This window comes from Equus przewalskii, chromosome 29 (assembly GCF_037783145.1).
Source record: "Equus przewalskii isolate Varuska chromosome 29, EquPr2, whole genome shotgun sequence".
NCBI classification, from domain to species: domain Eukaryota; kingdom Metazoa; phylum Chordata; class Mammalia; order Perissodactyla; family Equidae; genus Equus; species Equus przewalskii.
In genome coordinates, this window is record NC_091859.1 from 5,910,002 (window position 1) to 5,937,043 (window position 27,042).

The 27,042-nt window shown below is 37.5% G+C and overlaps 1 protein-coding gene across 9 annotated transcripts in view; it reads left to right on the forward strand.

Moving 5' to 3' along the window:
* Positions 1-27,042, forward strand: part of NAV3 (neuron navigator 3) — a 791,518-nt gene that overhangs the window by 199,665 nt on the left and 564,811 nt on the right. For all 9 annotated transcript variants that reach the window (XM_070600533.1, XM_070600535.1, XM_070600545.1 and 6 more), the window contains exon 2: positions 6,200-6,606. In XM_070600533.1, the coding sequence (XP_070456634.1) occupies positions 6,535-6,606 (72 nt within the window). In that variant the 5' untranslated portion in view covers positions 6,200-6,534. The remainder of the gene's footprint in view (positions 1-6,199; positions 6,607-27,042) is intronic.

Genomic DNA, 27,042 nt, shown 5'->3' on the forward strand with positions numbered 1-27,042 from the left:
ATCTCTCTACGCTGATGCCACAGGCACTTTACCTTGCCCGGGTTCTGGGCTTCCATGTCCCCTAGACTGCAGGGAGCGTGCATCAAGCTCTCTGAATGGTCCCCTTAAATCCCTGTCAGAAGGCTGGGTTGGGAAGTAGTTCACATCCCAGTCACTCAAAATTCTTTCAAAATCTCACTTTCTTGATCTTTTTAAATCCTTAACATGAGTGAGGGACTTCTAGGTAAGTCTGAACAATATGAAAACCTTCTCTTAAGCTATAAAAAAATGAAGCTATTTATATTTATGTATATAATTTGGATTTCACTACCAAACCCAACCAATGAAGTGGCAGAGAATTGATATGACATATTGACAATTACCTTCATATGAGAGAATACTTTTTAGGATCATTTTAATATGCATAAATCCACTCTTTTTCTGTCAGCTACTTTAGTGTTTTCTTATAAATGATTTTCATTCCACAAAGGTGGGCATAAGTCATATTGTATTCTTTATGCATTTTGAACTGAAATCATATGCAAATTAATTTTTATCTGCATTATGTTCCATTAATTAATTCTGTCCACGTGAAATTACCTTTTATCATTGGTGTAAATTCATCATTATTCTAAGGTTTTGATGTTGAACAAAGTTGGAGATATGTTGATGCGCCTTAGTTTTATTTTCATCTGATTTCCCCTAGACTGCAAGCTCCATAAAGATACGAGCTGGATTTGAAATCTGTACTGTGTCAAGTACATATTAGGCACTCAGTGCTATGTGTCTTTTCTATGTCTTTTAGCACAGTAAGGGGAGGTATTGGTAAGGTGGATAAATTTGAGTAAAGCACTCATGATGCTTTGGGAAATATTATTTCATACTAAGAAAATGTGCACAAAAAGTATGATTGATAGAATCTAGTAACTCATTACTCTAAAGAAAGTGGGAGATATACTGGAAGTCAGGAGATGAATACATTTTCTGACATTTGATTGACCATGTGTTGGTAGACTTGACATTTTTCTCAGGCAAAATTCTTTGCCATAATCCAACAGCTGATCCATAACCTTAAAAAAATAACGGCCACTAATAACAAGTTCCATCTGTGTAACTTAGAGACTTATCTGTTACGTATTGGAGAGACTATTCATGGGAGTACTAAAGACAGAGATGGATCTGAATTTTTTATTAGCTAGTTTTTTTTTAACCACAAAACATAATAGAAAAAGACAGAATGTAAATTTACAGCTTAATGAGTTGTTACAAATCTAACATCCATGTTATGCCCACCCAAGTCAAAAAATAGAATATTGTTGGCACTCCAGTCAAAACCCCTTCTCTCCCCCGCGCCAAAGGTAACCCCTATCCTGACTTCTAATACCATAATTGAGTTTTACTAGTTTTTTGAACTTTATATAAATAGAATCATATAGTATATAGTCTTTTGGTTTGGTCGTCTTTAAATTCTTAATATTTTTGAGAGTCATCCATATTGATATGTGTGTCTATAGTCTATTTATTTTATTTAATGTACAGTTACCTCTTCTATAAATATACCACAAGTTATCTATCCATTCTGATACTGGGGTGTTTCTGGTGTTTTTGGCCATTCTAAAGGAACTTTCTTGTACACTTTTCTTGATGCGCATATGCGTATATTTTTAAGAGTACATGCCTAGGAGTCATACAATATATGTGTCTTCAAAGTTTGTTGGTAAGACCAAATTTTTTTGCAAAATAGTTTGACCAGTTTACACTTCACCAGCAGTGTTCTTGTGGTTCCGTGTCTTTGCCAACAGTTGGTATTGTGATTCTTTGGATCTGTTTAGGTAGATGAGAAGTTATATCTCATCATGGTTCACATTAGCATGTCCCTGATTAGAAATAGGGTGGTAACTTTTTCATGTGTTGTTGACTATCTTTACATCTTCTTTTTTTCCCTCACTTTTTATTTTTAAATAATTTCAGATTCACAGGAAGTGGCAGAAAACCAAAAAGTAGGGGGAGGTCCTGTAGACCATTCTCCTGGTTTCCCCTGTGGTAACATCTTGTGTAACTGTAGTACAGTATCAAAGCCAGGAAGTTGACAGTACAATCCACAAAGTTTATTCATATTTCACCAGTTTTATATACACTCATTTGTGTGTGTGTGTTGTTCTGTGCAATTTTATCACATGTATAGAACACATAACACCTCCATGATCAAAATACAACAGTGTTCTCTTACTACTCGGCTTCCTGGTGCTATCCCTTCCTTGTTCTATCCCTTTATCCCCATCCCTCACCCTTAGCAGCCACTAATTTGTTCTCCATGTCTATTATTTTTTTTTTCGGAGCACCTATTGAAATATTTTTGTCTATTGTCTGTCTTGTCTTGATTTGTGGATGTTTTTACAGGTAGTTACATGTATAACAAATACCTTTTCCTACTCTATGGATTGCACTACTTCTTGGTATAATCTTGTGAATAAAAGTTTTAGATTTTAATATAATGATAGTTATCATTTTTTTCTTTGTTTCATGCTGTTGGGCTCTTGCTTAACAAACCTTTCCCTCTTGTCAGATCATGAACATATTTTCCCAGAAGCTTTATTGTTTTGTCACATGTAGATCTACAATCCACCTGGAATTGATTATTGGTGTGAAGTAGAGTTCAAGTTTCATTTTTTTCACATGGATATCCAATTGACCCAGAACTCTTCATTGAAAATACTTTTTCCCCACAGCTTTGCAATTCCACATTTGTAATAAATCAAGTGGCCACGTGTTAAGAGTCCTCCTCTGGGCTTTCTGTGTTCCATTGGGTAACTTGTCTATCCTTGCACCAGTTAAGTATACCATTTTATTTGCTGTTTATGACATTTCTCAACATCTGGTAGAGCAAGTAGTTGCACCTCGTTCTTCATGAGTGTGTTGGATTTTCATGTCTTTTGAATTTGCATGTATATTTTAGAAGGATCTTCTCAAGTTATAAAGAGAAAACTGGGGATTTTGTTTAGTAATGCACTGAATCTATAAATCTTTTAGGCATGAATTGACATTTCTACAGTATTGATTATTACGGTCTATGAATATAACATAGCCCTCTATTTATTTAGATCTTTATTTTTGATGATGTTTTATTGTTTTACCTTAAAGCTTTTACCATGTTTTATGAGATTTATTCTAAGATATTTGATATTTTTAGTGGTACTGTAAATAGTATGTTTTTAAAATTTCATTTTCTGAATATTTCTTGATGTTATAAAGAAATAGAAAAGAATGTTATATATTGACTTTGTGTCCAGGAAACTTGCTAAACTCACTTATTAGTACTAATAATTTCTCTCTTGATTCTTTAATATTTTCTCTCTATATCATCATATTATTTGCAAATAATAAAAGTTTTATTTCTTTCCTTCTGATGCTTATACTGCTTGCCTGCGTCCCTCCTATTTCCTTGTCTTACTGCATGTCTAGGACTTTAAGAACTAGAATATTGAATAGAAGTTATGTTAGCTTGTATTCATGTGCTGTTCCTGAGCAAATGGAAAATCTAACTTTTCACCAATAAGTATGATGTTTGCTGTAGATATTTTGTGAATACACTTTATCAAATAAAAAAAGATTATGGAAGTCCCTTTCAATTCCTCATTTGCCAAGAGAATTTTTTTTTTTTTGGTCATGAATCAATGTTTAATTTGTCAAATTACATTTATGCACCAATAGAGATAAGCATATCATTTTTCTTATTTTGTTAATGTGGTGAATTACACTGATTGATTTTCAAATCTTAAACCAATCTTTTATTCTTGGCATAATACCAACTTGGAATTGATGTATGATTCATTTCATGCATTGCTGGAGTCAGTTTGCTAATATTCTTTTAGGATTTTTGCTTCTATGCCTATCAGTGAGATTGAATTGTAATTTTCTGGATTTTTTGCAAGCACCTTTTGTTTGCTTTACAAATTTTTTATCTTCTCTTGTCCAAAGTGCCTCTCTTGTGGGATTTGCTGTCTTAGATAATATCATCATCATCTATGTGCTTATGCACGCTTAAACTACACACCCATGTGCATGTCCGATCAATTACCAATTCCATCAACTCCACCTTTTAAATACTACGTCACTCAGTTTCGTCATTCTTTCCATCTCATCAGCTCCTACAGTAGATCAGAATGCCGTTGTCTTTTTCTTCAATTGTTCTACAATCCCTATAAGGTTTCTCTGCCACAAATTTTGCTCCCTCCTATTTTCCATGTTACAGTTAGGATGGTCTTTTAAAATCACAAATTCTATTATGCTCCTTCTTAAGATTTTTCTACTCCTCCTCATTGAATTTTTTTGAGCTCCTCAAATTGGCCATGTTTTCTCTCATGTCCTAGCCTTTGCCCATGCTGTTTCCCTTGCTGGTAACATTCGCATTAGTACACAACTAAAAATACCTGTGTGGCAGAGCAGGCGCATTGAAGAAGGAGCAACGGTTGGTGAAAGAATGGCTAGACAGGAAACACTAAATGGAGAGGTACAAAAGGCAGTTCAGGAGCAGATTTTTCAAACACTATCTGTCTACTTTATCATTTATTTTGTGCTTGACCTGGCATGCTTTGTGGGACCTGGAAGTGAGTTCTTAAAGGGAGCTTGCTGTACTCAACCCTTGAGTTCATTTGTGGATAGCTCAGTTTATGGGCCATGTAAAAAGTGAAACCTCCTAAGTAAATAACCACAGGAATTGTTGAAGTGCTAGGGATGGTTAACCTGGCAAAGGTGATACTTGAAGAACTGACAGATAAAAAGGGAAGCATTTTGTGTACATTGATGACTACAAGGATATAAATAATTACAAATGTCCAGAAACATTCAGGAATGCACACTTCATTTCCAAATTGGGAAGAACTCTCTAAGCACTAGATCTGCCTCAATATGCAAAGAGCTGCCTCCTGAGACACTAAGTTTTCTTTCTTTTAATGTATCCAAGCAGTGGTCGGTCAATTATGTAAAGGGAATAAAGGGAATTATGTATTAGGGCATTGGTTCCTAGACTCAGGCCACATTCCAGACTAATTATATCGGTCTCTGGGGATGGGACACAAGAATCAGTAGTTTTTGAAGCTTCCTAGGTGATTCCCAAATGCAGACAAGCTTAGGAATCCCTGTCATAGAGGGAGATTTCAACTCCTTAGTGGTTTTCCTGCATCAAAAGTGTCTGGAAGAGATGAAAATAATACAGATTTCCCAGCACTACCCTGTAGCTTCTAAATTAGCAGGGTTGAGTGGACCCCAGGAACCTATATGATTAAGATTCTTCCCAGGTAATTCCGTTTTCTACCTGGGTTTGGAAACCACTGGATTATGTGACTTTTTTTTTTTTTTATCGCAGTAGCATTGATTATAACATTATATAGCTTTAGGATGTACATCATAATATATTTCGAATTCTGTGTAGATTACATCATGTTCACCATCCAAAAACTAATTATAGTCTATCACCTCACATGTGAGCCTAATCACCCCTTTTGCCCTCCCTGCCTCCCCCCTTCCCCTATGATATGTGTTTGTGTGACCTTTTTAAGGAGAATGCCTTGTCCATTCATAATCCAGCAAGCCACCTGATGAGCTCATTTATGGTATCCTTGTGGACAAGATATGTAATGTGAATTGAGACATGTATGTCTAGGACAAAGAATTCAAAGGTATCTGAATTCTAATTCTAGCCCTGTGGCTTACTACCTGTTTACTAGATTTACAAAAATTTACTTACCCTCTCAATCTTAATCTCCTCATCTTAAAACGGAGTAATAATAACCATTTTATAGATTCATTTTGAAGTTTAAATAAAATTATTTATGAAAAATGTCAGTCTAGCATAGTGTCTAGTTATATTGGGCTCACTTCTAAATTCTCTAGTTCTATGAATGCTGAAATTAACAGTGGAACCATGGAGCATGTATACATATTTGATGAGTGTATGTGTATTCCCTGTCGGTTTTTAGCTTCACTGTGCTGTGAATCGCTGGTTTGAATACTCTGTTTTGGTTCAGGTATTATAATTGGTATTTTAATGACCATAAGGGTAAAGAATAATGCCTTTCATTTGTTATTACTTTTAAGTGAAATATAATCCGTACCTAATTTTTTTTCTAAATTGGACATTTTAGATAAGAAGTTTTTCATTAATTTTACTATAAATATGGTGGGGGAGATTAACTGTGTGCTTATTTCTTTTTTATCACAGGTTTACAGGAACTGTGTAATTATTTGTTAAAATGGAAAACTGTGAAGAAAGAAAAAGATAGCAGTGGGAGGTGAAATTCCTGGATGAATAGTTTGCTTTTGAGACATCAGCATTTAAAAACGATATGCTGATTTGGAAAGTTCTGGGAGTCAATTGCAAAATTCATTTCTTCCATTCGCTCAATGGATTTTTTAATCATTCCTCGGAGCTGATGAAGTTCAGAGACGGTGTGTGATGGGAAATGTGGCATGCCAGTGTTTTCCTAGTGATTGCATCTTGGATTAGTTTGCTGCTTTTTTGAAGAGATTCCATTTCGAAGGGTAAGAACCTATGTGATGGATTTATCTTCAGAGATGAACAGACATGGGAAGAATCCAGTGAGTCACAAGCTAGAAGATCAGAAGAAGGTAATACAAATACATTTCCTTTTGCTCGGTCCTTTTTGTTTATGCTTAAGGAGAATTTTGTAAATTGAAAATGAATGTGCTTTAGGAGATAAAATAGCATATTATTTCATGGAAATAAATTCTTCCCTATAGCCAAGTGTTGCTATGGGCCTGGATTTCATTACCAGTTGGTGGTTTTATTTCTAAAGTCTTCCGAATTCATCCATCCAGTGGGTTGGCAAAGGAGTCCACTGTATTTGTTCACTCTTGACTTTATTCTAGTGACCTGCTGGCCTGACCTCAGGTGAACAGTTTTCTGAGATACAGGGTGAGGTGTGAGTCCTAGGGCATCTCCGGAGTAATGGAGCAAGTTAGAGTTTCCTGAAAGAGAACACCTGTCTTGCTGCCATTAGAAGGCGTAATTGGCATTTGAAATTTTCAACTTTCATGTCCTTGGGGTTCATCAACTTAAGCGTTTTAACAGCTGGCCTGCAAAAAGAGTCATGAGGCAGCTATGAGCTTTGGTTTGACTCTTCATGTGTGATGTCAAAGGGACTAATAGAAAATATCAAGAAAGGACTGTGCCAATATATTTTTCAAAACAGCTTTAGAGAGTTTCTGAGTAAGAAGCTTGGAACTGAATACTGAAGGTGGCACTTAAACCTTGTTTTTCTACTTTTTTAGAAACTCTTACCTGCTAAACTGCACTGAAGAGAGAATCATCTAGAGTGCTTATCAGAAGGGTTGGAGATGGTGCCCAGGAGAGAAAGCCCACTCATAATGAAATATGTTATTTTTTGTGGTGCTTCCATTGACTCCGTTAGTACAGGAGAGGTGTGTGGGGACCCAGTGTCTAAGGCACAAAAGCAAGGAATAATGGGCTAAAAGAAAGGAGATTTTTAGTGAGACTTGGATCTGAAGGGCATGATTAAGGTTTGTTTTTACATCTGTCTTAGCAATTTGTTTACTAGTCACTTTGCACTCCCAGAAGACAACTAGCTCTTTCACAGTTTTGGAGGTAAGAAGTTTAGAAGAGGTTGTACACAGGCAATAGCTTATTAATTTGTTCTGCCATTATGACCACCACCACTTGAACGGGGGCTATAGTGATCCTTTTGCATCAATCCAGGCAGAAATGGATGGGTTATTTATGCCCAGTTTGGTTCATGCATTGAGTTTACTTGCAGTATAAGTAAATCTCAGAAAATACTAAGTACTGTAAAATCCAAAATGCCTGGAATCAATTTTCCCTTCAACGTGCATATAAATTTCTGCACAAATAAGTGTGTTAACAAGAATGCTGTTGGTGTTTCAAATGGTCAGCATTTTTTTTTTCTTTTGCTAGCACTGAGTGTGTTAATCCAAAAGAGATGGCAATATAAGTTTCCATCTAAAGCATGCTTTGCAATTTCTTAACTATTAAGGAGACATTTAATAATTTTTCTCTATCCACATTTTTAAGATGTCCTTAACTTTGATGGTAATTTGCCTACTGTAGCAGGTAAGTGAAGAGGGAAGTGGGTAATAGGTAAGCAATTAATATTATAGAGTTCTAACTTTTGATAGAAGTCCTGCTTTTCTGGCAGGGAAGAAAAGTGCCTCTGCAGGTGCTCTCCTTTAATTTATTGAATAAGAGATATTTTGTGCAAACACAGAAGGATCGCAAGCTGAAGAATGGAACAAATTCTAAAAGTTGTTCTAACATTCCTTGTATGGAACTTTAAACAATGGTCTGTAATGAGGCTTCGTTCCCCAGGTCAGTTCACAAAGGACTGTTCAGCTCATAAAGAATAGTAACAGAGTTTAGAGAAATCGCGGTCAGCCATGATTCTGTCAGAAAATTAAAAAGACCAGCTTGTTGTTGTGGGCCAACTGGATATCCATTTTGCTGTGCTTCACCTTCTAGCCGGTAGGGAGATGGGGGAGGAAGGAACATTTTCAATGAGCAGTATCAAGATGGAAAATGGGGTTCTAATGATTTCCTGGCCACCCAATTGGTGTGGGCATTTGCCTTGAATAAGCTAGAAACTCAGATATTGATCAGTCATTTGATCAATACTTAAGGTTCAAATTTGTTAAGTGTTAACCAGAACATTTAGTCTCACTGACAGTTTCATGAGTTTATATTAAGGAGAAAAATGAAATGTAGCATCATAAATCTTTGTAGACTAAGCTCTGGGCACAGCCTTGCCACCACACAATTGCCAGTGGAGATTATAAGACATTCATGTAATTACTTCAAGTGTTTGTAGTCCTTCATGATGAATTAATTTAACAGGCAGAGTGTTTCACATCAGTGATATAAAATGCATTTATTCTAGCTCATGTCTTAACCTGGAGGTGAAGCATCTTTTTGGTATTACTGAAAAATGTGTTCCTTTGACAATGTTTGGCGTGTGGGTGACATTCACAGCAAGATGCATTGAACTGGCTTGAATATATGCTCCTATTTCAAACACTGCACAACTGATTTCTTATTTAGTCTACAAATGGCTCACTGGCTTTTGCTCTTAGTTTAAAATATGTGGATTTGTACTTATCATGCACTGCTTCTAAGTAGAAACTGTTAGAACACGGAGGATGTGAGTTTGTATGTGTTCTGAGGCAGTGAGTAGGTGAAGGTCCTGGAAGAGGACATTTATGGAGGGCTTCTTATATACCAGGCACGTGCTTGATCCTTTCCAATTTATTAAGAAGGTATCTTCCTACAAAGATAAAAGCTGCTTTTACCTCCTTAACAGATTTAGTCTTGTAAAAATAATGATCAGTTCCTCAAGGATATATATGTTAAAAAACCAATACATGTGTATATATACACACATTCGCACTATTATTCAAAATTAAAGAATTCAAAAGTGTGTGTGATTTCTTGGGCTTCTTTTAAATAATGCCTCAGCACCGCACTAAATGTGAACAGAGGAAAACATACCATACTTGAAAGTTAAAATGTGTCATGTCCCCAAGTCCTGTCTGAAGTGTTCTTCACTGCAGATAAAGCAGAGATGTGGATCTTACCGGAGTTGAGAATACTTCTAAGAATCTCAGATCAGCTGAGATTAATGTTGGGCTAGGTGGAATTCAATTGCCTTTATTTTATTATTTTATTTTTTTTATTTATTTATTTATTGAGAAAGATTAGCCCAGAACTAGCATCTGCTGCCAATCCTCCTCTTTTTGCTGAGGAAGACTGGCCCTGAGCTAACATCGTGCCCATCTTCCTCTACTTTATATGTGGGATGCCTACCACAGCATGGCTTGACAAGCAGTGCCATGTCCACACCTGGGATCTGAACCAGCGAACCCCGGGCCGCCGAAGCGCAATGTGCGAACTTAGCTACTGCGCCACTGGGCCGGCCCCTCAATTGCCTTTTTGATTCCGTGATTTTTATCAGCGGAACTTTCAGTTACTATTGGCCGGTAGTCCTGTTCTTGGCATTCAGCTTCTGGAATGTCCCAGATGGGGAAATTATCATGGCATCTCAAAGCTCCTGAATGCCATAATGAGGTGTTTTATTTTTGAAAACTTGACCTTTTGACCCTTGCTCGCTCATTGATGCCAGTTAGGTTGGTATATTGCTTTCCACTAATTTTATTGCTTTGTGGGATTATTTCTGCAAAAGCCCCTGGAACAGTGAAAGCCCAGTAGGTACAAATGTCACTTCTATATAATTAATTTTGACCTTGAACTGAAAAGCAGAGCTCAGATTTTACTGTCAGTCTAATTGTAGCAGTTTGCAGATCAGACAGCCCTGGGACACTGATTTATTGTTCCACGAATATTTTGTGTATTGAACCAAAGCATTTGTTGTAGTCAGAAATTTACTAGGTACTGCTACAAAGGGTAACAGGATACACATTTTGAAATTATGGCCATGAAATACAATAAATATTTAGTGACCTGTTGAAATTGTTCTGGTTCTCCATTCCCTAAAGCAGAAAGGGAGAAGTGTTACTGCATATACGCAGAGATTTTTACTTTTGTGGAAATGCCTAAGATTGATGCCATTTCAGTTTTTCACTTCCTAAAGTCATGTCTTTTGCCTGTTAGTTAGTCAGCATTATTTTCACACTGCCACACAAAAAGCTCAAGGATAAATTTCAACACATCATATCTTTCTTTCTAAGAGATGGCAGTTATTTCGGAAGTGACACACTCTGGGTGTGATGAATGGGAGTGTTTGAGATGTGGAAAGTCATGTAAAATGAGAGAAATGATTGTAGTATTAAAGAATAGAAAAGGAGATGCTGAAATGGAGAAAGCCTATTATTTTAAGACAGCCCCTGTGATACTGTGGACTTAAAACCAAGTTTAAGTGCGGAGTTAGAGAAAGCATGATCTGCAGGTGACAGTGAGCGCTCATCGGTGTCTCTCCACGTAGGCTAGTTTTGATCCTTTTTTTTTTTCAATTGACATTAAACAGAATTGTGGTCCAGGGTATATCTGCATATGCCTGTGTCCAGCTAATTTTACTGAAAACCTCACCCATTTGTGATTGCCAGTGCTTTACAGAGTAACAATACTTTATCAATTTAAATCTAGTCTAATTCTTTTTTTTTTTTTGGTCATGTGCTGATTTTTTAAAATTTAGACTGTATTTGTTGCATTTTCTTCCAGTGATGGTAAAATAGCGTCATATTAGAGTAAGGAAGTGTGTTGGGATTATTCTCACAGGTGTTGAGGACTGCTTGAAATTGTTTATGTTGGAAACTGATTAAAGATCTGTCTTAAGAGAAAGTATGAAGACAAGTCACCAAGGGAGGGCTTAGGATAGAGTCAGCCCTTTTACTCTTTGATCTTCTTGAAGGATAAACTCATTAAATGATGCTTTATTTTTACAAATCTGTCTGACTTTTTTGTTAGTGTGTACCAAATATGTTAAAAGGACCACGACAGAGGATGAGGTTTCTGATTTATTTATTTACATCATTTATTACATCCTTTATTAATCATCCAATCCTGAAGCATGATTGCTAATATGAATAATTGTACTGTGGGTTTCAAGAAAATTGGTTAGCTGTCCAGTTACTGATTATTCAAACTTTGAATTTCTGAAATACATTGAGCAACCATTCTGCAATGTTATTATACAGATCTGGAATAAAGGTACAGACACAAATATGAATGTCAAGTTCACAAAGAAACTAGTACTGGAATTGTGGCATACTGTGATACCAGTTGAGACTGCCCCTAATTTCCTCTTCTGCCCAGCTGTCTTTTATAAAATGATGCTACAAACAGCTGTCTCCCAGCCACCTTACCTGGGATTCTCTAAGGATGAATTAGATAAGGTGAGCTCTTTTTCTGCTCAGAAGTAAATCTAGAAACTGCTCTCTCAGATCCAAACTTGAATAGAACCTTCTTTAAAACTTTCTCCAGCATATCATAGAGAGTCCTCAAATAGACTTCTGAAAATTTGTATGGCCACTTGCCTTTTTGTTCCTAGCATCACATATTTTCAACGTAAACAGACTTGGGATAACAGAAAGAACTGGAAATAGATAAAAGTGAATACTGTATACCATGATTCATGGTTCCATCCCTTTGTTCTAAACTAGACCGCGTTCTTTTTCCTGACTGGTGGATTTAAGATGTCAACAAATATAATGACCACATAATCTTCATATAGATAAACAGACAAATAGACCCAAGATATATGATACTTGAGTTATGTTCTGAAAACTTTGAAGGCAGAATTATATGTAAGTTGTTATTATGGTTATTAGGTGTCATTAATTATCTCAAAGATGATAATAACGATTGCTAACATACAAAGTTTAGTCAGTTTTTTGTGGGTTTTTTTTGAGGAAGATTAGCGCTGAGCTAACTACTGCCAGTCCTCCTCTTTTTTGCTGAGGAAGCCTGGCCCTGAGCTAACATCCGTGCCCATCTTCCTCCACTTTATACGTGGGACGCCTGCCACAGCATGGCTGCCAAGTGGTGCTGCCATGTCCACACCCAGGATCCCAACCGGCGAACCCCGGGTGGCGGAGAAGCGGAACGTGCGAACTTAACCGCCGCACCACTGGGCCAGCCCCTTTAGTCAGTTTTAATTCCTGTTTCTTCGTAAATCCCTTTCTCTGTCTTGATATTAACATGTGAGTTCTTCTGGCTTTTGTCACTTCCTGAGGGAATGACCAGACTGAGACTAATTTTTCTTCTTCTAAAGTTTTTTTTAAAAAATGTGTATATGCAATGCAGAAAACCAAATACACTAATGCACCAATTTGTTCTCACCTTTCTATACATACATCATTAGATTTTTATATATTTATATCTAGTATAGATATACACATAACTTTTTAAAGCAAGTATTATAATATTTTGTGGTCTGTTTTGAATGGCCAATCATATCATCGTCATGTTCTCTTTAAGATTATGTTTCTAAGGGGACCGAGACTTGTCTCCATTTGACCACATAAATATATACATTTGAACATGACACAGGCATTTTAAAGCCGCAGTTCAACCATGTCCAGTTGCCTCTCTTGAGGTTCCAGGTGAATATAAACAGGTGGACTGAAATTCTAGAAAGCTTACCTTGGGGGAGCCAAGTGGGTAAGAACCCGTGAATGCATGAGGATATGCCAGTAAAGAATTCTGAGTGTCAAAATCAGGAAGGACTTCTGCTCGTTTCCAAGGACCGAAGATTTGAGACAAATCACAGAGTCAGAATATGACTTGGCTCTAGAATGGAGTGGGGAGCAACAACAAGAGGGGTAAGCAGAGAGAAAGAGGCAGAGACGAGTTGAGAGTGTGCTGACGTGCCGATTGGTTTCAATGGACAGCAGCAGGCCGCCTGCGGGTGAGCAGAGCCATCTGGTTTGACTTAACAGCACCAGGGCAGGGTGGACAGACTTTTTTTGTGTTTTCCTTACATTGCCACTGACCAAGTGTCTCCAAGACTGATGGTATTCAGTGGCTACACAAAGCCTGGGATAAGAGTTATATGAAACAAAGCAGATGTAATGATAATGTTATGAAAGCAGTAGACATAAAAAATTCTGTCAATTTTATAAGCAAATTTGGAAAATTTGAATGAGAAATAAGCAGAAAACCATCAAAATCTTTGATCCTCAAAGCGTGTCCTGAGGAGCAGTGGCATCATTCTCATACGGGAGCTAATTAAGAAGCACAGTCTCAGGCCCCACACTAAACCTAGTGAATCAGAATGTGCATTTACCAAGATCTGTGAGTGATTCTAATGCACAGCAGCGTTTGAGAAGCACTGCCCTGGACACCACGTCTGAGAGCTCCTCAGTGGGATGAAGCTTTACTTACCCACTGTTGTGATAAGCTGCATTTTATTTTCTATCCTCTGGTTCCTGTCCCCCTTCCTGACTCCCCTCCCAGTATTTCCTGCAATCATCAGCCAGAGAAACTACTTGCACTTGAATCGTTGTTTCAGAGTCTGCTTGGGGAAACCTAAACTAAGACATTCTATGTCTAGAGTACTGGAATCCATGCAATGTATTCATTTCAATCAGCTAGTGTTGGGCTCTATGTTAACACAGCTGTTTGGAATTTAAAGTTTTCAAGAATTCTCCTGTCCTTTTTATTCCTTCCTATTTTATTCTTGGATATCCTAAGTGCATACCCAGACAGATGATAATATCAACACAGACAATATGGCTGGTCCTGACTTATGAACACTGAATTGGCAGTTGACCCACACGTAGGCCAGCTGCTGCCACCACTCACTGCTGCCCCATTATTGATGGCCTCTGCAGCTGGAATTGTCCTAAGCAGTTGATGTAGCTAGCTAGCACCTTTTTCCCTATCCTGCCTTCACTCCATTCACTAAAAGAAATCAAAATACAATTCTGACTCATTTATTGAATCTGGTGTTTGGGATTTGGTGAATTTTTAAGTGAAATCCTACTCATTCTCCTTTTCCTCTAGGATTCCTTGCTGAGGAAGCTATATGTATATATACATACATATATATATATATATATATATATATATATATATATATATGTATACACACACACACACACACACACACAAAACAGTGGCTAAATTGGAACAAAGGACTAGCATTATAAAAAATGTGTGTGTATAAATGTTTCCAGATTCTCCTGAAGGTAAATCCTCTCTGAGAAGCTGTGGTGCCTTAGGTCCAGAAGCCAAATCTAGGTTCTCTAGCCTCTCAAAGCTAGAATCCCAGCTCCGCTGAGCAGACCTGAAAATACTAACCAAGTTAGTTGTGTAGATCAAGATGGACAGAAAGAGCCTGCCCAAAGAGGAGGACCCTGTTAGGTGAGCTTATCACAAATGAGCAATACACTGGAAAAAAATGGTGATGCCTGTGACCCTACCTTTACCAGGAGGAAAGACTGCCCAATAACAAAACACAGCCCACTATTTCACTGATGACCTGACCAATCAGACTGTCAATGTCTTTTGGAGGATCTAGTAAAAAGTCATGTAGTAAATACTTGAGAGCAAAGGATCTAGAATAAGACTGCTTGAGTTTGATTCTGACTCTGGCCCTTTGTCAAATTACTCACCTTCTGTCTTCTAGATTTCTCATTTGTGTTATTTCATAAAATGAGAGTATTGAAAACAGTTATATGTATAGCATTTGGAACAATGCCTTGTGCCTAGAAAACACTCAATAGCTGGTAGTGTTGGGATGAACTATGGCATTGGACGTGGTCTCTCCTCAGTGGGCAGAGGCTAGAATGTGAGCTAAAGGGCACAAGTGTAACTCCCTTCTCATCACTTGACTTCCTGCGAGGGCCTTGGAGTGCTGGTGCTGAATGAAGTCTGGTTAGCTCCAATCACAGCAGCCCATTGTGGACTTCTCACTTCCATCTGCATTTAACAAACAAGCACTCCCCAAAAAGTGAAGGTCTTCTTTATTTGGGAACAGCACACACACACACACACGCACACACACATACAGAGATGGAAGTGGAACTAATCAACCAGTCCTTGATTTTGCCCCCTAGCCCTAGGGCAGAATTTCCCTGTGGGTCTGAGCGTTCTTTCCTGATATATATTGGACTCAGTGTTGGCTGTTCATCTGAGGCCAAGGCTCAGCTTACCTGTTTCCTGGAGAGAGTCAGAGGATAGTTGGTGCTCAGGATATCTCACCAACTCTGGAGCTGTTCAGAGGAGAGGTCTGTGAGTTCAAAGACGATTTCCCTTAGGATGATAAGTGTGATAAGCCAAAATACTTTCTGGCCATGACACGTTGACAAGTAGAAAGTTACTTTTAATTCATGACACATTTTAAAGAAAAATTTACTTTCTAAATCCTAAACATTAGTATGAATTTTGTTTCTGTTTTCAAGAGGAGAAAAGAACATTGAAGGTGGGGAAAATTCTCCATATATCAACTGATGCCTGCTTTATCTCTATCATTTCCAAAGTGCAACTGAGAACATAAAAATGGCATATAACAAGGATCTATGATAAAGCAAACAGAGTAAAATGTTAATTGTAGAGTCCAGTGGTAAGTGTATAGGTGTTCACTGTAAAATCCTTTCAGCTTCTCTGTTTGTTTGCAAATATGTATGAAACGACATGACATGGGGGAATATGTAAATGAGATGCATTGCTTGCTTTCAAGGTATTTACAGTCTGTAGGTTTTCTGCCCTACTTCCTCATGCTTGATCCTCCTCCTCAATGTGACTTGGGGATCAAGAGAATTAGAGGTTTTAGAGGACTTAAGGGAGACTGATGCAGGACTGCAATAAGTAGTCTTTTAGCTGCGCTGGGTAGTTTTTTCAATTGGCCTGGGATCCTAAGCAGTGTTTATTGCGTGATGTGTATGGGAGATACACTCACAATTTTTAACAACTGACTTAAAAATCAATTTTAGGACTCTATCCCATATGTATTGATTTTTCCTTGACTTAAAAATAAATTTTGTATATTCAATCATTTGTACGTTGCATAGATGAGCACGATTGTTGTGCTCCAATTAGAATCTGGACATGTCAGTTCCTAGCATCAATACAATAAAAGTAAATACCTTTATGTGATTTTTGGAATCTTTCTCCATGACCAGTTTTTCGTATTTTATAGAATAAACTATCCTTTATAAATACTTATTGACACATCTTAACTGGACAATGTAGTTGGTTAAAAATTCATTAAAAATGTGCAGTGTCATATTGCCTGTTCAGAAGCAATTTCTTGTGTGCATTTTTGCATAATGGTAAAGTAGTTCCTTAGTGCCCAGTGAATGAGTCTCTTGGCTAAGAATGTTCCACAGTATATTCAGAAGGCTCTACATATCACTTGCTGTCTTCCAGTTAACGAACCAGGTTTCGCTAAGTCATTGTTTCAGAAACAGAGATGGAGTTCTGGCCTGCTCAGGTTAGTAATGCTCCTCTCAGTTGTTTTATTTATTGTATTTTAGCAAAATATTTGAAGAAGTAAATCATAAATTTAAGAATCAAACACAAATTTAAATGATACAATATTTTGGTTGAATTTAGTGTACGTTTGTGTATTTGTGGAGTGCCCAGTAGTGCTCTGTGGTAGGGAGCAGTAATATATCTTACGATGTTAACTGCATTACTAATGAGCTTATTAATTTATATCCATCACCTCACCCTTGCATGACAAAGTAGATTAGGCTCCTAATTAATATTTGGATAAAAACCTGTAGCTTACAAAGCACTTTTCCTTGCGTGTCCTCCACCTTCACAATTTTGTGAAGCTGTTGTTCAGGCGTTCTTTATGTTCATTCTAGGGACAGACTTGCCCAAGGTCAGAGAACTCACCAGACTGCATCTTTTTATTTTGTTTAGTAGTCTATGATTTTATTTTAAAATTTTATCCACCTGTGTTTAGCACATTTTGTATATACATGGAAATTACCTATCACGTCATTTCTCTTCTTTCTTAAAAACATCTAATTTATTAATGTGTTGTTAAAAATCTGTTTGAAAGATATACATCTACAGAAGCCTTTTTAGTTTTTCTATTAAACTTTATGCTACATGAGTCTGAGTATGATATACTTTATTTGAGCAAATGTTTTTCAAGAACTGCTCCCAAAATGGCTTTGAAAAGATGTGAAAAATGAGAGTCCAGATTTGGGAAATTGCCATTCTTTGTTGGCATTAAACTGGTATGGTCATGTTAGTCTTGTCACATTTGGGAAATTTGATTCATGGTTCTCCATTCATCTTATTAAGGGTGACTGATTTAATAAAACTACATTATGAAGCTTCATTTAATTGTTAGGAAAATGTGATGTAAGGAACACAGGTTATATTTAAATTTGATAGGCTGCACAAAGAAAAATTGTCAGTCCTCACAGGTAGGGCCACACTCCCATCTCAACTTCTCAGTTTTGCCAGCTTATCAGCCACCAGATAACCCACAAAGCTTGGCTACCTGGTCTCCCGGCTGTGCCAGTGACACATGTGAGTACACGCATGGATGTGAGCCCCTGTGCTCTCCTGCGGTGAGGCAGGATGTTCTGTTGGACCACATTCATGTTCAGAGTTTGCTCACCGTGGTGGAAATGAACAGGGAGTGGGCCCTGTCTCAAAGGTGAGATTGCTAGCCATTTCAAGGCATAGCCCTATCGTTTTCGAGGGCATATGAAAAAATAACATAAAATAGATATGTGCCCATATTTGGACCTGATTTATAGTATGTTTGATTTGTCTGATGTAAAATGAAGATGAGAATAGTGTTCTATATAAATGACCCTTTTGATTTTCTACTTTGATAAGTATTTTTATATGGTACTATGGTTTACATGCATCACGTTTTCCTAATGTTTGTGTTTTCACACTTGCCACTGGCTGCAGGGTACTGATCAGATTGTGCATGTTCAGTTCTGAGGGGATGTTGCTACTTGAGAATGTGACTCAACCCACATGAATTCTCCTCACTTTTTACATTTTGCTTCTGACAGTTAATTTAATACTTTATATTTTTCATTAAAATTAGGTGTTCTCCTTTGAAAGTCTTGCTGGCTGCCTGATTAAACAACATTGTTAGGTACAGTGTAGTAGTTTTGTTTCGTGCTATCTCAGTTAGAAGGGCCTCTATCTTTTAACAGTTGCTGGTGTTGGCAAATCATAATGTTTGCAAATAACAGATAAACAACACCTTGTTTTCTAATTAACATTGGGAAAGGATTTAGGGTTAAATCTTAAAAACAACATGAACTTCATAATTAATATCTTAGTCTGCTTAGCTCTGTAAAATATTTTTATATAATTATGAAATGATGCAGTGATTTCCACATTACTTTGGGAGAAAAGTACAAGATAATGTTACATAAAAATGCGCCCTCACATTTGTGTAGCACTTGCCATTTTACAGATGTCTTTCATATCCATCATCAGGTACTAAGTTAGTGGTCCACATAAATATATGACAAAGTATTCAGGGGTATAGCAATGATTTTTTAAAATGCACAGTGCATGCAGATTTATCACTTGCCTTCCTAAGACCTTTCTGTGACTTTTCAGGGTGTTTGGGGTACAATCTGAACCCCTTAACATGGCCCATGAGGCTCTGCATAATTTTATTCCCACTCCCCATCCAACCTTGTCTCCTGTCACTCTTTCTGTCATTCTGTTGAACAAACCAAGTACTTTCTCATTTCAAGGCCTTTGCACTGACTGCTCTTTCTGCCTAGAGTCCTCATTGCTCTCCTTTTTGCATGGATGGCTTCTCATCATTCAGGTATCAGGTACTAATGTGATTTCCTCTAGAAAGTGCTGCCCCGTGCACTCCATCACTGTGTTCTGTGATAGCACTTGCTGATTTTCTTCTTAGCAGTCATTTCAATTTGTCCTGTTACCTGTGTGTTTGCTTGCTTGTTTACAGCCTGCCTGTAAATCGGGCAGGGATGCTGACTCAGTCATCATTGTGTTGGAAACCTTGGATACCATGAACTCAAAAACCGTTCCTGTGGAACAAAGAAGAAAAATCTATGTGAGTCAGTGAATGACCACTTATTCAGCAAAGGTTTAATGAGGACTTACCAAACCGGCATGTAATTTCTGATCAAAAGCTAGAGAAAAAATGTAAACACTCGTCTTACTCCAAAGCAGCTCTCAGGCTAGCATACCATTAAATAAGAAAATAGGAAAACTTTAACTCAAGAAAAGGGCTTTTCGGTCAGAGTGAATACTCGTGAGTATTCTCTGCCTATACATACCCTTGGGTCTTTATTTCTCCCTATAAGGGAAGAATGGGACTTTTAAAGCACGACTATCTATGCAGCCTCCTGCATTTTCCACTGGATCTCTGAGGCCTTCCAACTCTTGAAGGTGAGAAAAAGGACAGGTTTAAAAGTCTTACGGTTTCCATTACAAATTATCTAGCTATTTATTTATGAATTCATCCATGATATTTTATAGTCAGAAGTCATGGCATCTCTAGGATTTAAAATTGTTGGGTACTGACTGATACAGATATTTATGTAATATTTAGACTCTCTCTAGATGAGATGCACCGAAAATTAAGGCTAAAGTTATGTGATATTTAAGATTTGATTGTTTTCCCCCACAAATGTTGGTAAAAGGATGGTTAAATTTTATTTTCATTTTGAAGTATTATGCATGCCCCCGCTAACCCTATTAGCATAGACACTTGTATCAACTTCTTGAGTGGTATTCAAGAGGTCTGATGATACAGTTGAAATGGAGAGGGGCAGGTTCAGTCCTACTTACACATCCAAGTGGAGAGAAACCCCAATCTCATCAGTCCATGCCATTGTTCCTCCCCCTGCTTCCCCACTCGCCTGGATGGTGCTGACAGGTGTTTCTTCATAGCCTGACTGGTGCTGCCCAACAATTGCTGGTCCAGGATGTTCTCTGAGAGAATATGACCCTGCTTCCTAGGGCTAAGCTGGACTGTACTTTTGCTACTGTCACTGCAGTCTTCAATGTTCCTCTTTTTCAGATCACATACATACCTACCTCCCAGGTATCAGCTAGCATCAGAGCCACTGCATTAGAGCTATTTCCAGGGTCTCTCTTCTCCAGGCATTTACCCCTAGACATGAGCCACCATTTTTCTTTTCTCTATCAAACACAATGTGCTTGATTATACTCTCTTTATCTGGATAGTGAGCTTCTAGTAAAACTCCCTTGTACCCCAGACAGAAGTAATTTCAATGACTCCAAGATAATTTCCAGCAACTCTCTTACTAGGGAAGAGAAAACACAAAAATGAAAACACAATTAAATTATTCTCTGGTGAGCCATGCTACTATATAAAGTACATGATGTCAATAGGTTTGTTGGTTTCCTTACCTCTGAAATATGCATGTCCATTCTTAAAAACTTGTTGTAATGTTATAATTTATACTGACCACCAATTCCTTATACACAAATTCTGTTCTGTAAAGTCTTATAATATTGATTGGTCAAAATTATTAAGATTCTTTCCTGGGAGACTTTATTTTTAGTGCTTAGGAGAGCACTTTCCCAGGTAAGAAAATGTAATCAGCCTTTTATATGCTTGTTTATATGGCCAGATTCTTTCCAATATTCAGGCAGACAAGGGGTCCATTATCACACACTGTTACTTTACTTTTTTCTCAACGTTAATGGGCTTTTCATACTCTTGTTTACAAACATAATTAAAAATAGGCTTTTGTAAAAAGGAACTTAATTCTAATTGAATGCTGATTAACTAAAGTGTTATTTAGTTTTTTCTAAAAGTCTTACAGAGCACCTGATAGAAATTTAGGATGATTTCCAAGAGAAAGTAAAGCTAGAGAAACTATTGCAAAGTAGAAACCAGAGCGTAGAAAAGATTTGAATGCTGTGTCTGTGCTTTCTGATACAGTATTCACTAGCCACAGTAGCTATTATAATTTAAATTAATTAAAATTAAATGAATTCAGTTGCACTTGCCATATTTCAAGTGCTCAGTCGTCCCATGTGCCTCGTGGCTACCATATTGGGCAGCACACATATGCAATATTTCTGTCATTGCAGAAAGTTCTGATGGACACAGCTGCTGAAATGTTGTACTGGTTAGAATGCAATGAAGAATGGGAAGGTAGGGGAAGCAGAGTCAATTAGACCAATGAAAGTGAGAGAAACAAGAGCAGTTTGGTTTTTTTTCAGTGCACAAAATTGGAATGGGGGGCCATCATTCTTCTCTGATAAAGAGGACAATAACCTTTTCTCCTGCTTTAAATTTAGTAGAATAAAGTGTTTGAAAGGTCAGTTAGACCAATTGCTAAATTGCTATTTGAACTGTTTATATTGCTTAGTTTTGCTTACATGGAATAACCTGAAGCTGCCTGCTTAAGAAGCAATATATATCGAGCAATAAATGAGATAGTAAGTTTTGCATTATATATAAAGAAAAGATTGCATTATCATAAATCATTATCCATAATAAATTATTTTATAAGAAATGTTCACTATTGAACCAACATGAAGACTTTCCAAAAATGCTTTCCGTGATCCTATCGGGAACTAAATGCTGTTTCAAATCTTAGAACACGATTAAGTCAGCCAACAAATTAGTATCAGGGCAAAAGTACAGAGGTCAGAAAGAGTCTTAAAACACTTACAAAAATCCATGAACAATACTTTCCATCATTTTAGCAAATTATTTAAAATCATGATTGTATCCATTTATATTGTAGTTCAACTCATCTGTCATGTATGTTTATTGTCTTCTTGCTAAATAAGACCAACAGAGCCATATGTTCCCTAAGCTCCTCTTGGACAGAAATTTTCCTAAAGCCAGAACAAGTAAAATGTTACCCAGTCGGCAAAAACATCATTAGTTAAATTTGTGTTCTAGGCAGTGTCGGTCCAAAATATGTAGAATGGAAGCCCATTTTCAGTGAGGGAATAGCAAACACTTTAGGTACAAAATGTAAAACCAAAGGGGCCTCAGAAAAGCTTGGTGAAACCATTCACTAAAAATGAAAGAGTAGCATGGAGATTAATCTAGTGGTTAAAATTCAGTGTTCTCATCACTGCAGCCCGGGTTCGTTTCAGGTCAAGGAACCACACCACCATCTGTTGCTTGTCATACTGTGGCGGCTGCATGTGGCTGGGATGCTGAAAGCTCTGCCACTGGGATTTCAGATGCCAGCAGGGTCACCCATGGTGGACAGGTTTCCCTGGAGCTTCCAGACTAAGACAGACTAGGAAGAAGGACCTGGCCACCCACTTCTGAAGAAAACGGCCATGTGAATAGCAGCAGAGCAGTGTCTGATAGAGCAGGTGAGAGGATGGCTCAAGAAGACCTGGCAGAGTTCTGCTCTGCTGTGCACAGGGCGCTAGGAGGTGGAATCCAAGACACTAACAGCAAAGCATGGCGTTTAAATAATAATACAAATAAGGTACATGAAGACAATCTATTAGGAATGTTAAGTCTTAGTAGGCTGAAGTATATGTTCCATGTAATAGAATAGAATTTTAAAGCCAAAAAGAACATTAGAGATCACATAGTTCACTCTGAAAGTGAGAAATCAGAGTGGCTGTGTAACTTTCTTGAGGTCACACTGCTGGATAGTGTCAGAATTTTGATCAAAGACAAATATAATAGTTTCAATTCCATCAAGTACTTTTTAAAAAAAAATCAGGCTGTCCATTATAATGTTTAACAGCCTATAATTTTCAATGTTTTTTAAACATATGTTTGTATACACTAATCATTCACAAATTTGACACTCTCAGAGCAGCTTGTCTTAGTGTGATGAGCCAATACATGTTACTGTTACCTGTGACCAGCGACGGGATAGGAACAACCCAATGGAGTGCTTGGATTGAGCTTTATTTGCCATCTCCTTGGCACTTGCAGACACTGATGTTCACACCCACCTTGTACTGTAGCTCTTCGTGGATACTTTTGCTTGAACCCACCAGGGTTCAGACACTCAAAACCCAGGCCTTAAGCATCTCTGTATCCTCAGTGCCCAACACCAGGCCTAGTGCAGACTACCTACCATGTTTGTTGAATGAATGAATGAATGATCATAATCTCCTATCCAATAAAGATCTTATTTTGATAGGTACTTATAAAAAAGTAATCCACCTGAAAAGTATAGATCTGAGTTGTAAAAATACCTTTTATCTCTTTTCCTAAAAGAGAAATTATAATTTTAATACAATATTGCTTTCGCTTTGATGAGGAAAAAAAGTAGCTAATTTGAGATTCTCTTTTTCAAATTTTAAATCCTTTTTTGGAATAGAGTTTTAGCTGGTTCTCTGGATCCTGAGCAGTAGGAGATGAGCGTGGTGGGCTGTAAATTAAGACTGGGCACAGCAAAATAAGACCTGAGAATGACAGGTAGGAGCAAGCTGACGAGATCATCCAGGTGGGGGGTACGCCAGAGCTTTATGTAAAGACAGCCAGGCATCCAGGAACCGGAGCCTCTACAGGTGGTACAGGGGCATCAAGCCCTGTCAAAGCCAAAGCAGCCTGGGTTAACTGAGGCTGGACATAAAGGATCTAAATACTGAGATAAAGATTGCTGTGGGAAAGAAACACTCTATAATTTTTCCCCTGTAGGAAGAACTTGGTAGCATGAAGTAGTAGGAAAACACAGGCCTTGGAAAGAGGCAGACAATAGTTCAAATCCTGCTTCCCTCACTTAATAGCTCTATGAACTTGGCTTAGTGACTTAACCACACTTAGTCTCAGCTTTCCTCATCTGTTAAATGGGTTTGTAACATTAGTTCCCCTTTCCAGAACATGACCTGCCCAGAGACTACTAGTCAGCAAGAATTCTCTGACATAAGGAAAATATGGATGCGCTTTTAAAATTACTTTAAAATTACTACAAAATATTTTGTAGATGACACTAGTAATACTAAGGTTCCAACAAATATACTGGACATCATCTTAGTAAAAGGAATCTGCAAAAGTACATTTTCTTAAAAGAAAACTTACAAATAATATTTGTCCATGCTTGGATCAAGAGAGTGTGTTTCTATATATGTCTATGTATATATAGATATAGATATACACACACAGTGTATAGATATACATAGACACAAACACACTCTGTAGGTACCAAAATGTGGATATCCGAAAATGCAGCTAAATTTATAATCAGAGATATAATATGTAATAAAAATCAGTCTCCTGATTTATTATATAAAAGTATTAACTTATATTTGGGTCATAGTTCCAAAAAATTTAAAACTATACTCTTCTTGGAAATCATTTTCCAACGTTCTTATAGAGAGAACTTACTTCTTCCTGATTCTGAATTCTTCTGACCTTTAATTGAGTGGTGTGTAGGGTAGTGAGGGATTGCTGTTGCTAAAGTGCTGTAATTATGCAAGAGGGTAACTGTCCACAGGCCACTGAGAAGGACCACAAAACCTTTGTCCCTGACAAAGATGTCAGTGGACTCTAGAGAACAGAATTTTAACTCATAGTTGACCAGTTTGAATTGTACCATCAAAATATAGAGTCCCTTATTGAAGCCTTAGTTTAAAACAATTTTGTTTTACATAGAAAAAATATGAAGAACCATGGTGTGGGACATCTTAGATGGCCCATGAATTTAGTTGTCTACCAAATATGTTGGGACACGGAGTAGAGGCTAAGAGCACGGGCTCTGGAGTCAGGCAGGCTGGATTTGAATACCAGTTCTGCTCTTTTCTAGCTGCATCACCTGGATCGAGTTGCTTAATCTCTTGTGCTTCAGTCTCCTCATCTGTAAAATGGGGACCAGAATAGTCTTTCCTCAGATGGTTGTTGAGAACATTAAGGGAGATGTTCATGTAAGGTTGGAACAGAGTAAGCATCTAGTAAGGCTTAGATTTCTTGCTACTATAAATCCCTGAGTGGTAAACGCTGAAACGACCATGAAGCTCTACCGGGGAGAACAAGCTGTCAAGGTGTAGAGTGGAGTCGTCATATTCCAAGGACAAATAAAGAATTCCTGGAAGGAGTTGTGTTCCTGAATCTGCATTTGGCACTTTAAGTCAGGTGATGGTGGAACATGGACGGCTGGAGGACAGGAGTGTGGATGCTTCCTCTGTGATGGGTTCAGCTCCTAGACTGCCTTTTGCCCAGGCCCTCCATGATTAGGATGAGAGGACTCAACAGGAGATTCCACAGCAGGAGGAATGAAGTTCAACCCCACACTTGTGGTTTTAATTATTTATATCAATGTGCTCATTCATGGAGATAATCATTACGAGTTTATACATAGAAGCTTCTATAGAGTTTGTGGATAGACATAGAATTTTATAGTGATTAACAGAGAAGGTTGCAAAGCCGTACAGATGAGGGTATGAGGGCCAAGATTACTCCATAGTCCTTTTAGCTTCAGTTTATTCATCTGAAAGATGGAGTTCACACTGATACCCACCTCTTTAGATGGTTGTGGTAATAGGATGATAAGCCGTGACAGCAGAAATTCCCTTGTACGGTGCTTAAAGTGTCCTAAGAATGACTCAAGGAAAAGAGGAAGAAACAATACTATCAGATAGGCAGTGGTGACATTGAATTGGTCCCTCTGAGTGCTGCTAATTGTCATTCAGCTGGAAAATGAGGGGAGAAAGCAGAAAGCATATGAGATAAATACTGTTGTTCTCATGTGTAGTTGTTTTACCGAAATTAACTGCTCGTTAACATCAGTCTGCTTAATAAAATCCCTCGATGAATCATTTTCAGTTTGAACTCTTATTTCTTAAAAGGAAAGTAGTGATCCATTTAAAAATAGCTTACTTCCATCCATCTCAAATACATTGAAAAGTATTTGTCTATTTTATTTATTGTTGTGGACAGTGGGATAAATCTTAGCCAGATTTTTTTTTGTAGCTTTTTAGGATTATTTCCTATGGGAACCTTTACAGTATGGGAAATGCACTTGATGTTCCTTATTTAATTATTTTGTACAAACCTTGAAGTTGAAGATGTTTCTGGAAGGTATATAAAATAAACAGTCAATAGTGTCAACTGCACACAGGTGGAAGAAGCTGGTGCTTGGAGAGTAACTAACTTCTTGAACTAGCCGGTAGAGATAAATTGAGTGATCAGGAAACCTTATACATACCATTTTGATCAGCCATATTCCAGTGTGTCAGTTGATTTCAAAACTATTTAAACATACAGTAAATTATTCTAGATTTGTGGATCCAGCGATGAGTGAACGAGGAGGCAATCCTATATAAGTATAAAAATATATGCATATATATAAGCTCAGCTTTATGTGTATTATATATGTTTATATATACGTATGTATATGTGTATATATATTCAAATGGATACATGTGTGAATAAACATAATTTCAGATTTACTTACTCATAAGAAAATCTACCCAATTTTTAGTAAAATATAAAGAATGCTATGGATTTCTGAGATGGTGTGTGAATTGTAAAGTATACTTTTCATTCTGTTGAAGCAAGGCTTCTGAAATAGGATTCAATGGTAGGTTGCTGCTCTGTTGTTGGAAACTAGAGCTTCTGCGCCTCTTGATGAGCAGGCACTGCACGTGCTTTGCACAATGTCTGGCTCCAACACCAGCTTTGG